The sequence below is a fragment of the Pongo abelii genome, chromosome 18 (assembly GCF_028885655.2).
Source record: "Pongo abelii isolate AG06213 chromosome 18, NHGRI_mPonAbe1-v2.0_pri, whole genome shotgun sequence".
Classification (NCBI taxonomy): Eukaryota; Metazoa; Chordata; class Mammalia; order Primates; family Hominidae; genus Pongo; species Pongo abelii.
Window position 1 is genome coordinate 17,676,276 of NC_072003.2, and position 12,615 is coordinate 17,688,890.

A 12,615-nucleotide genomic window follows, 5' to 3' on the forward strand; every position below is an offset into this window, starting at 1 on the left:
CCGGGCACAAAGTGGCTCACACCTGTAAACCCAGCACTTTGGGAGGCTGAGTTGGGAAGATCCCCTGAGGTCAGGAGTTTGAGACCAGCCTGGTCAACATGGTGAAACCCTGTCTCTACTAAAAACAAAAAAATTAGCTGGGCGCGGTGACATACACCTGTATTCCCAGCTGCTCGGGAGGCTGAGGTGGGAGAATCGCTTGAACCCGGAGAGATGGAGGTTGCAGTGAGCCAAAGTCACACCACTGCACTCCAACCTGGGCGACAGAGTGAGACTCTGTTTCAAAAAAAAAAAAAAAAAAAGGCATTAAAAATCTAAAGGCATAAAGGTTAGGTTCTAAGCCTGGCTAATTACAAACAGATTTTTACCTCCATGAGTGTCAGGTGAGACACTGGAAGAGTCATAAGGGATATAGACAAGGATTGGCATCAGAGACTCCAGGTCATTGCAGGACTCCCAAAATATCCTTGGCCCCACTGTTCACTAACAGCAGTGGCCCCCACCATCATGTGACAAGCCAGATAATGGCTTCTACCGATTTCCAAAATCTCCATAGCAGATGTGCCGCCTCCACTGAGAAGCACTGCGTTTGCACGTTCCAATTCTGTGCAATGTTTCTAGCCCATCATAAATGGAAGCACGTGTAAGACAAATCCCTATAAACATCCTCCACTCACTGGCGTCCCTGCCATCTTGGGAAGGAGAGTGAAGAAGGTGCCTGGGCCTTGCCTGTGACCAGCCGGCTCTCCCTGGCTCCATCTGGGATATGGTCATCCCAAATCACTCTACTGCATGTTCCCCAGTGGGGAAAATTTGAAGGTTTTGTCAAGGACTGAGCAAGCCTAGGGGATTGTGTCCACACACGCCAACACTTCCCACCATGTTATGTCATGATGGGGAAAGGATGAAATCCTGTCTCGCCTATTGAGGAAACAGGCAAAGGGTTGATGTCAACAGAAGGAGGATTGGGTTCCATCCTTGGTTTCATGGCTTAGGTGAGGCAGGTAGATAGGGCCATCTTTGGAGATACTTGTTGAGCCTCTAGGGTCAGGGACATGAGCCATTCCTGCCCAAAGGACATCCTACACAGGGCCTGCTTGGGCAGTGTGGCCAATGCATACTCACCTGTCCCACAGAAAAGGTTTAATCCATAGTTGGATGATGTGGATGCAGCATGTTTTGGAGCAGGATGGGGCCTGGGGAGGGAGCCCTCCAGCCCCTGAATATGGAAAAACCTTCTTTCTGCTTAGGGCCCTACCTCTCAGGAGCAATGTCACGTTGGACAAGTCACTTGATCTCTTTTAGCCTTAGTTTTCCCAGCTTTAAAATGGGAATAGTGGGCTGGGTGTGGTAGTTTACTCCTGTAATCCCAGCACTTTGGGAGGCTGAGGTGGGAGGATTGCTTGAGTGCAGGAGTCTGAGGCCAACCTGGGCAACATAGTGAGATCCTGTCTCTACAAAAAAATTTAAAAATTAGCCAGGTATGGTGGTGCGTGCCTGTAGTCCTAGCTGCTTGGGAGGGTGAGGTCATGGGGAAAAGGGGATTGCTTGAGCCCTGGAGTTCAAGGTTACAGTGAGCTGTGATTGCACCACTGCACTCCAGCCTGGGTGTCAGAGCAGGACCTTGTCTCTAATAAATAAATAAAATTTTTTAAATGGGGATAGCCATGATGGACTATTGTCATTGCAAGAGCCAAATGAAATTGATCTATGAACATGTTTTACACATTCTGTTGCTGTCAGGCCTGGGGTGGTTTCAGCTGATCAGATGTTGCTTCCGCCTGACAAGTTGACCTGTGGGGTTCTGAGCATTTGCAAGACTCTCCCCACCCCACCCCCGCGTCCTCTGTAACATCTCCCTCCTGCTTGCCCACAGCGTGGGGTTAAAGGCTGAAGCTGGGCAGCAAAGCCTGAACTGTGTTTTCCTGTTGGCAGGGCAAATTCATCCGCATCAACTTCGACGTCACGGGTTACATCGTGGGAGCCAACATTGAGACCTGTATCCTTTCCCTGAGTCTGGGCCAAACGGGTACCCCTGCCCCCTACCAATCTCCTGCCCAGAGGCTGGGAGAGTCCAAGAGCCACCCCTGTCTTTCCAGCCTCTTAGGTTTCTTCCAGAACAAATCTCCCCTTAACAGCAGGCATTGTGGTGCAGTGGTTATACATGTGTGGACCGGACCCCTGGTTTGAACCCTAAACAAGCAGCCTAAGCCTGCATGTGATGCTCAAATGACCTGTCCCTTAGCTGAGTGACCTTGGGTTGGTTACTCCACCTCTCTGTGCCTCATCAGCAAAATGGGGATGATAATGAATGGTACCTGCCTCATAGAAATGTGAGAATAGAGTGAATGAACTCATATAAAGCTCTAGGCAGCATGCAAGGTGCAGAGTAAGGGCTGGCTACGTAGTGTCTGTTGTATGATCTTCACTTCATCCTTATTCAGCCATTGTCCGAGGCCAAATTCTGGACCTGTTGTCCTCTTAAAGAGTTGGTCTGTGATCGGCTCCACTTCTTAGGTAGGAAATTGATGAAAACAGAGTTTACCCAGAAGAATGCTGATATCGCAAGGAACAAGTAGAGCGTCTCTTTAATGAATCTGAGTGGTGAAGTGGAGCCAAGTTAGAAATTTCTGGACGTGGGGGAACGACCAGGTCTAGAGTTCAGTGACTGATCAGCCTCAGGAGCTTTGCAGGCGGCCCTAGGGCTCAAGGGTGTCGCGTGTTCACAGCTTCCTGTGGAACACGTGCTTGGCAATGAATAGGACCTGGGGGGCTGACTTAGCTTCTTTCTGCACCTGAGGTCCTCTAGCAGCACTTAGTGGTCCCATTTGTCCACGTTATGTGCCCTGGATAAGAGGGTGTGTTGTGGAGTGGCCTCCTCTCCACTGTACTTGTCTAAGCTGTGGGGATTTGGGAAAATCACTGAAGCTCTCTGGGCCTCAGTTTTGCCTCAGTAAAATGGGGGTGATCGCACCTACTTTCTGGAGCTGGTGCAGTGGTTAAATGAAATAATATGCATAATAATATGCACAGCCCTTGGTATGGTGCTGGGCCCAAAGTGAGCATCTCATAGGTGGTGGCTATTGTGTTAACTTAATGTTTTCTACGTTTCTACTTTAATCTGCCCAAACCAGCCAGGATTCCCATCCTGCAGGTAGGAAGGCTGCCAGGCTTCGGTCAAGTCCAGAGCCAGGGCCCTCTTGTCCTGCAGCCCTGCACACACCTCTCAGCAATCCATTTCCTTTGTTTAGAGCAAGCCCCAGGCATAGCCCTGACCTTCTGTCCTCAGCCTTCCTTTTAGATCAGTGGTTCTCAAAGTATGTTTCCAAACCAGCAGCATCAGCATCACTTGGGAGCTCCTTAGAAACACACATCTCAGCCAGGCACGGTGGCTCACGCCTGTAATCCCAGCACTTTGGGAGGCCAAGGCGGGCAGACCGCTTGAGATCAGGAGTTCGAGACCACCTGGCCAATATGATGAAACCCTGTGTCTACTAAAAATACAAAAATTAGCCAGGTGTGGTGGCATGCACCTGTAATCCTAGCACTTTAGGAGGCCAAGACAGGCAGATCACTTTAGGTCATGGGTTCAAGACCAGCCTGGCCAACAGGGTGAAACCCTGTCTCTACTAAAAATACAAAAATTAGCCAGGCGTGGTGGCATGCACCTATAGTCCCAGCTACTCAGGAGGCTGAGGCAGGAGAATCGCTTGAACCCAGGAGGCAAAGGTTGCAGTGAGCCAAGATCACACACTGCCCTCCAGCCTGGGTGACAGAGCGAGACTTTGGCTCAAACATACGTGTATGTGTGTGTGTGTGTACCCGTGTACACCATGAGAAAGTCTGAAAATCAGTGCTTTCCAGATTGGACATGGGCTGTGGTAGCCCAGGCACTGCTAGCTGGCTTTAGGACTTGAAGAAGACAAGGTCTGCTGATGTAGCCCCATCATCCCGCACCATCACGCTTAGTGCTGTGGAAATCCACCCAGTACAGTAGCCCAGCCTCCCAGCTGCCCTCTCCCATCACCCCGGCCCCTGTGATCTCCATGCCAGCCTCATCTGCCCTCCCCTCTACTCTCCTTCCTGCCACCCCCCATGGCGGAGCAGCTCTCCTGAAATTAATTAGTGTGGCGTGTTTACGGTCTGTCTCCCCTCCGTCCCATCAGACCCCACTCTTGGAACGGAGAACATGGAAGACAGCTTTGCCACTTGCTAGCTGTATGATCTTGAGAAAGGACTTCTCTTCTCTGAGCCTCAGTTTCCCCTTATTGAAAACACCGATAATAGTTGCACTTACTTCCTAGCATACTTTGTGAGGCTTCAGTGAGACAATTTATATCAATCGTTTCACATAGGAATGAATCATAAATCATAGGATCATAGAGGGTGTCATTATTTGTATTCTGTAATGTCTGAAGACAGCTCATTTTAAAGAAGGTTTGCTGGTGATGGCTGTTAGGGGAACATCTCATTACCATTACCATCTTCCTGGAGACTTTTTATGCTTTTTCTTTTCACTCTATTCCCCTCCCTTCTTTTTGCATCTGAAGTCTGCTGGCAGCACCCAGTGGTTCCATGTGTCCACAGGGGCGATGGTCAAAGTTAGACATTACCGATCCCAGGGGCAGAACTGGAAAGTCATCCCGTGTGAATTGGGTGTGACGGGGATGGAGGTGGAAGACCAGAGGAACACCTGCAGTATCCCCAGAATCCCTAACTCCCTCCAAACCAGATCTGCTAGAAAAATCACGGGCAATTCGCCAAGCCAGAGATGAGAGGACATTCCACATCTTTTACTACATGATTGCTGGAGCCAAGGAGAAGATGAGAAGTAAGTGACTAGCAATGACATGTGATTGGATGGCTTGAACCTTCCCTTTCGTCAGAATCCGGGGTTAAGGGATTGGCTATTAAAACAGTCTCAGATCCTGCCAGAAAGGACCATGTCTGTGAGTGACATATGAGCAGTTCTTCATCTCATCACAGTGAGTGAGTGTGGCTTGTGTTCAGTCATTCTCATTTACTGAGTACCTACTATGTGACATAGTAGCCATCAACTCCAGTTAGACATTAGATCATTAATGATTCATGTCTAATTAGACCAGAGAGCATCAAGTCCAACTAGACACAATCTATGCCTTCAAGGAAAGGGAGAAAGACATTTGCCTTACTTGCCAATTTATAAAACTTGCAAATATAAAGATGCATTTTGGTTTTATAAGGAATTTGCAGGGGCAGCGGGACTAAGCATTTTTCATTATACATGTTTTGCCAGTGATTTTGTAGAACAGGGGTCAAAACTTTTTCTGTAAAAGGCCAGATAGTAAATCTTCAGGCTTTGCAAGCCAGGTGGCTTCTGTCACAGCTATTCAACTCTGCCATTGTAATACAAAAGCAGCCACAGGCAATACATAAACCAAGGAGCACAGGCAACACATAAACCAGTGAGCGCAGGCAACACATAAACCAGTGAGCGCAGGCAACACCTAAACCAGTGAGCGCAGGCAACATAAACCAATGAACACAGACAACATATAAACCAATGAGCACAGGCAGCACATAAACCAATCAACATAGGCAACACATAAATCAGTGAGTGCAGATGCATCACTGTGTTACAATAAAACTTTATTTACAAAAACAGGCAGTGTGCAGAAGTTTGCTGACCTCTGTTGTAGGGAAAAATGTTTTTTTATGTAAATACAATACACTGTATACCAACTCCAGTAGGAAGTTATGAGTTCTGGACATGCAGTTGTTTACTAACTCTTAAAAATATATACAAATCACATAGCTTAAAAAAGGAATGGATCAGTGACTATCTGTGCATAGTAGAGTCTACATGTTAGTAATAAGTTTTAAGTCTGAAATTTTATAGGAACAATACAGACTTTGCTTTCCATCTCTTTTGTGGCCCAAGGTTAGTTATTTTGGTTAAGACAGTAACCAAAAGGATCTGTGTGAGCTCAGAACTTCGTTGTGTCGGAGTGTATTGTAGAGCTCAGCTACTAGGGGGTGGCATTATCCATTATTTAAATTTCCGGGGTGGGGCGAAGTGGCTCTTGCCTGTAATCTCACACTTTGGGAGGCAGAGGCAGGCGGATTACCTGAGGTCAGGAGTTTGAGACCAGCTTGGCCAAGATAGTGAAACCCTGTCTCCCCAAAAATACAAAAATTAGCCAGGTGTGGTGGCTGGCACCTGTAATCCCAGCTACTCAGGAGGCTGAGGCAGGAGAATCGCTTGAACCTAGAAGGTGGAGGTTGCAGTGAGCTGAGATAGCACCACTGCACTCCAGCCTAGGCGACAGAGTGAGACTCTGTCTCAAAAAATAAAAATAAGTTTCCTTAATGGCTGGCTTTCAGGAAGATAGGATGTGAGGTGGAGCAATTTTTGGTAAACGGAGAATGCTGAATGGATTTTTTATGTACCAGCAAACATGGTATATTAGCAGTTACAGTGCAGGACCCTGTGGAATGGGCCAGGGAAAAATGTTGACTTTCCTTTTCGTTTTATTTGGCACCAGAGAAAACAGTTTGGTTGTCTGGTACCTTGAGTTCCAGTTTTGTGCTTTGCCTCTGGTCTTCCAGAAATGGGCAAGTATAGGGCTCACAACTAAATTCCCAGGGGCCCTTTGTATTCTAGATGATAGAACTGGAAAGATGTTAGGCTTTTAGAGAGAACCAAATATTCCTAAATGCATCCAAACTCGGGATAATGAAGTCTTGGCAAGACCTCAATCCTCGTGACTTGAATCAGGCATTTCAAGTTAATCCAAAAGTTTGAGTTAACTGGTGTCTTCGGTCAATTTAACCTCGAGTTTATCAAGCAACTTCCAAGTGACTTGACCCATAAAAGACCTTTATTTTAAAAGAAAAATATCTTGCTGATGTCTCTCCAAAAGTATAACCGAATCCAGCCTAATTAAAGATTGACCTGGAAGAAGATCCTTGATGTATTGGAGGGTATAATAAAAGCAAATGGTGCAGGAGAAAGAAAGGCAATTATAAAGTTGGGGGTGGGGGAGAAGCTGAACAACAACAAAGGAAATGTAATCGTAGGATACAGTTTTACAGAGAATATCTAATTAATGTCATAATAAAAAGGGAGTTGGCAAACTATTTTCACTAAAGGGTCAGTAGTAAACGTTTTAGACTTTAAGGACCAGATGGCCTCTGTTGCAACTACTCAACTCTGTTGCCTAGTGAGAAAGCAGTCATGAGAAATAAACAAGGACATCAGAGCAGCTGTGTTTCAATAAAACTTTATTTACAAAAACAACAGGGGACCAGATTTGCCAACCTGTGATATGAGCCTTATATATTGATTCAACTAAAAATAGCTGGGGGTGGCTGGGCACGGTGGCTCACACCTGTAATCCCAGCACTTTGGGAGGCTGAGGCGGGTGGATCACCTGATGTCAGGAGTTTGAGACTAGCCTAGCCAACATGGTGAAACCCCGTCTCTACTAAAAATACAACAAATTACCTGGGCGTGGCGGTGGGTGCCTGTAATCCCAGCTACTCGAGAGGCAGGAGAATTGTTTGAACCCGGGAGGCAGAGGCTGCAGTGAGCAGCCAATATTGCACCACTGTACTCCAACCTGGGCAAAGGTGAAACTCCCAGTCAAAAAAAAATAGCTGGGGGAAAGGAAAGGTAGTATAAGAAAGCTGCATTTTTGCCTACCATAGCAGGAAGTCACTAGGTACTATCGAAACTTGACATATCCAGAAATCGCCTATTACAACGATTGTGCTTTGCCTCTGGTCTTCCAATAGGCCAAAAGCGCCTGTTAGTTTTGGCACTGAGGACTGGTTTCCTGGAAGAAAATTTTTCCACAGATTGGGCGGGCAGGGTGTGGGGGATGGTGTGGGGATGATTCAAGTGTATTACATTTACTGTGCACTTTATTATTACATTGTAATACATAATGAAATGATTATACTACTCACCATAATGTAGAATCATTGGGAGCTTGTTTTCCTGCAGTCCCATCGGGGGGTGATGGGGGACAGTGAGATTATTAGGCATTAGAATCTTATAAGGAGCGCGTATGTGCAGTTCACGATAGGGTTTGCGCTCCTATGAGAATCTAATGCTGCTACTGATCTGATGGGAAGTGGAGCTCAGACAGTGATGCAAGCGATGGGCAGCAGCTGCAAATAATGGATAAAGCTTCACTCGCTCACCTACTGCTCACCTGCTGCTCACCTCCTGCTGTGTGGCCTGGTTCCTAACATGGACCAGTACTGGTCTATGGCCTGTGGGTTGGGGAACCCTTGGCCTATTATATATAATACATAATGGTATATACATTATAATAGGCTAGTATATATAGCAAGCCTATTCTGCAGAGAGATAGTGGTAACTGCCAGATAAAAAGCAGCTAAAAGAGATAAAAGCAGGTATTATGGAGTAAGGTAGGAGTTGGAGAAGGGATGTGACAGAAGAATGCTATTTTTCATTATAAACCTTTGGTAGTAATTGATTTTTAAAACTCATGTGCCTGTTTGAATTTGGTAAAAATTTTATAAATACATGAATAAGGCCAGGTACGGTGGCTCACGTCTGTAATCCCAGAACTTTGAGAGGCCGAGGTGGGTGGATCACCTGAGGTCAGGAGTTCAAGACTAGTGCGGTCAACATGGTGAAACCCCATCTCTACTAAAAATACAAAATTTAGCTGGGTGTGGTGGCGGGCGCCTGTAATCCCAGCTACTCAGGAGGTTAAGTCAGGAGAATCGCTTGAACCTGGGAGGCGGAGGTTGCAGTGAGCCGAGATCGCACCACTGCACTCCAGCCTGGATGACAGAGTGAGACTCCGTCTCAAAAAAAAAGAAAAAAAAAAAAGAGTAAAGATTGATCTAACTCTTCTGACAGCTTTGTCTCTGAAGGCAGGGTGCCTCTGGACAATTGAGGTAAAGGCATCCCTTCCTCCAGGTAAATGTAACTTCGTGCCAGGGATTGTGGCTTAGCAAGCAGAACCAAGGCTGGATATCAGCTGCAGTCACTGGTGCAGTGCACAACCTGCACCACTGTGCAAGGCTGGCAGTGGTTGGTGAGGCTGTCTACATGATGATGCATGAGGGTTTTAAATGGTCCAAGCCTTGAGAAAGGGAAAGGAATTATGATGGCCCAGACCCTTGACCAGATCTCTATCTCATGTTGAAATTAGAAGTGTGTCTTATTGACCCTGACCTCTCTTTCTCTCCTTCTAGGTGACTTGCTTTTGGAGGGCTTCAACAACTACACCTTCCTCTCCAATGGCTTTGTGCCCATCCCAGCAGCCCAGGATGATGAGATGTTCCAGGAAACCGTGGAGGCCATGGCGATCATGGGTTTCAGCGAGGAGGAACAGCTATGTAAGTCTCACACCTTGAGTCTGGAAGGTAGCCTGCCTGGATACCAATGGAACCTGTTAAGAACTCTTCTCTGGTCAGGACAGATTTCTGCTCTCTGAATTCCCCACCTTCCATTAAAAAAAAAAAAAGGCGGAAAATGAATTTTATTCTAGGTGGTTTGTTTGTATTGTAGAAAAGTGGCTGTATAACTAGGACTCTTTTAGTTGCAAGTAACCTGAGCTGGCTTAAACCAAAGGGAAAGTGACTAACTCACAATATTGATAAGTTCAGGGAGGTTAGGCACAGTGGCTCAGGCCTGTAATCTCGCGCTTTGGGAGGCCAAGGTGGGCAGATCGCTTTAGGTCAGGAGTTCGAGACCAACCTGGTCAATTTGGTGAAACCCTGTCTCTACTAAAAATACAAAAAATTTAGCCAGGGCTGGTGGTACACACTTGTAGTCCTAGCTACTCAGGAGGCTGAGGTGGGAGGATTGCTTGAACCCAGAAGGCAGAGGTTGCAGTGAGCTAAGATCACACCACTCCACTCCAGCTTGGGAAATGGAGCTAGACTCCATCTCAAAAAAAAAAGAAAAAAAAAAAAAAAGTTCAGGAATTCAAGCTTCAGATACAGTGAGATCTAGGTGTTTAAAAGATTTTTCTAGAACCTAATTTCTTGTCTTCTCTCTCTCTCTCGACTACATTGTTTCTCTGTAGGATGCAGTTTGTTGACAGCAACATGTCTGGGTTCCAGCCCTTATATTCTTTGGGTTTATGTCCAAAGAACACAGTAGATTCCTGGCTTAAGTTCCTGAACGGAGTGTCATTGACTCTGATTGGTTAGCTTAGGTTGATATGCACATTCCTGAGCTATGCAGCATAGGCAGGGTTGTGGAAAGCACAAGGTGGTTTCAGTATGGTCCCTAAGAATGGATTCTTGGAGCTGAAGGCAGAGATGTTGGCCTCATCAGGAACATGTGGGCAGAGTTTAGGGGAGGGGGAGTGATCGAGGCAGTGGATTTACTCAGGCTCTTCCTGGAGGGGTTGCTCTGGTGATCGATTGATACTGATCAAAATCATCCAACCAATGGCCAAGAAACACACTGGGTCTTGAGAACAGGACAGCTCAGAAAGAAATTCTTGGTCAGGACACTGTGTTTCTGAAATGACACTGTTTTCCTTCTGGGTTAGATGTGCCTCAGTGTTCAAGGTTAATCTCTTTCAGGAACACCAGGCCAGAACTGTGGAAAGTTTCCCTTCCTTCCCACGCCTACGCCTGGTTGGAGCCCCAGAATAGCACTGAGGTTGCTGAAATGCTGCATAAGGAGAGGGGCAGCTCCTCCGAAGATAACTTGGGGTCTAGAAAAATAAGGCTCTATGGGTCGGTTGACAAATGAATGGTGTGTGTGGGTCTTGGCCAGGGTCCCACATCAGAATCTAGTGCTGATAGCCTCCTTGTCTGAATGACATAGGCTCTCCAAGAATGATTCATTTTATTTGGGACAGGGGTCAGTTTTGCTTCTAATCTTGCTTTTAAATAACAATAAACAATGGTTAAGTATTTGCTGTGTGCCAGGAATTTACCAAATCCTTTTTTCTTAATGTACTACACTGTTCAGTATAGTTTTATTTAAATAATAAAAAACTGGAACAGGCTGGGCACAGTGGCTCATGCCTGTAATCCCAGCATTTTGAGACACTGAGGCAGGAGGATTGCTTGAGCCCAGGAGTTCGAGACCAGCCTGGACAACATAGCGAGACTCTGTCTCTACAAAAAAAAAAAAATAAAGAAAATAGAAAAAAACTGGAACAAACTAAAATAGGTTGATTGATAGAGGGTTTATTAAATCATTGTCTGTCCTTGTGAAAGAAAACAATGAGACCATTTAAATTGTTTTGCTGGGCATGGTGGCTCACGCCTGTAATTCTAGCACTTTGAGAGGCCAAGGCAGGCAGATCACTTGAGCTCGAGTTTGAGACCAACCTGGGCAACATGGCAAGATCCCTTCTCTACAAATAATACAAAAAATTAACTGGGTGTGGTGGTACACACTGTAGTCCCAGCTAGTTGGAAGACTGTGGCGGGAAGATTGCTTGAGCCCAGGAGGTCGAAGCTGCAGTGAGCCGAGATCACGCCACTCTGTCACCTAGGCTAGAGTACAGTGGCGCAGTCTCAGCTTCCTGCAACCTCTGCCTTGCAGGCTCAAGCAGTTCTCCCAGCTCAGTCTCTCAAGTCATTGAGACTGCAGGCATGTGCTACCACGCCTGGCTAATTTTTGATTTTAGGGTTTTTGTTTTGTTTCATTTGAGATGGAGGCTCGCTGTTGTCACCCAGGCTGGAGTGCAGTGGCACGACCTTGGCTCACTGCAACCTCTGCCTCTCGGGTTCAAGCAATTCTCTTGGCTCAGCCTCCTGAGTAGCTGGGATTACAGGTTCCCACCACCATGCCCTGCTATTTTTTTTTTGTATTTTTAGTAGAGACTGGGTCTCACCATGTTGGCCAGGCTGGTCTTAAACTCCTGACCTCAGATGATCCACCCGTCTTGGCCTCCCAGAGTGCTGGGATTACAGGTGTGAGCCACCATGCCCGGCCCCCAGTGTTCTCAGTGTACATTGGCACTTGCCAATTTCCACTTTAACCACAGAGACCAGACCCCAGGCCCGGCACCTTTGGCAGGCCCAAGCATCTAGCTAGAATTTGGTAATACTGTTTTCCTTGTATTTATATTTATAATTGCCATCTATTTATGGCAAGTGAAGATGATTTTTCACTTAAGATAGAGAAAGTTTTCTATTAAAACAAATGTAAGGAAGGAGAAGGAAGTAAATTTAAAGAAAATGGTTAAGCAAATAATGGAGCAGATGGTACACAGAGCAAGCATTCAGATGATGGCATGCAAATGACCAACTCTCATGGGAACCAACTTAGTCCCAAATGTACACCAACCCCATTTATAAACCAAGAGCAACTTCTAAACCCTCCATCAAGGGGCCTATGGAGAAGGGGGTGGGTCAGGCTCCAGGCTGAAGCTTCATGAGGCTCCAAGTGACCAGGGGAGACCAGGATTTTCCCCACCACATTGGGTTCTTCAGCCTTGAACTCCTGTGCTCAAGATATCCTCATGTGCCACCATGCCTGGCTTCTTTTTTTTTTTTTTTTTTTTTTTTTTTGAGAGGGAGTCTCACTCTGTCGCCCAGGCTGGAGTGCAGTGGCACGATCTCGGCTCACTGCAAGCTCTGCCTCCCAGGTTCATGCCATTCTTCTGCCTCAGCCTCCGA

The 12,615-nt window shown here is 46.4% G+C and overlaps 1 protein-coding gene across 1 annotated transcript in view; it reads left to right on the forward strand.

The window, feature by feature from the left end:
* MYH11 (myosin heavy chain 11) overlaps positions 1 to 12,615 on the forward strand; it is a 154,236-nt gene that overhangs the window by 74,312 nt on the left and 67,309 nt on the right. The window contains exons 7-9 of the mRNA XM_054533519.2: positions 1,936 to 1,999; positions 4,733 to 4,831; positions 9,217 to 9,360. Of these exons, the coding sequence (XP_054389494.1) occupies positions 1,936 to 1,999; positions 4,733 to 4,831; positions 9,217 to 9,360 (307 nt within the window). The remainder of the gene's footprint in view (positions 1 to 1,935; positions 2,000 to 4,732; positions 4,832 to 9,216; positions 9,361 to 12,615) is intronic.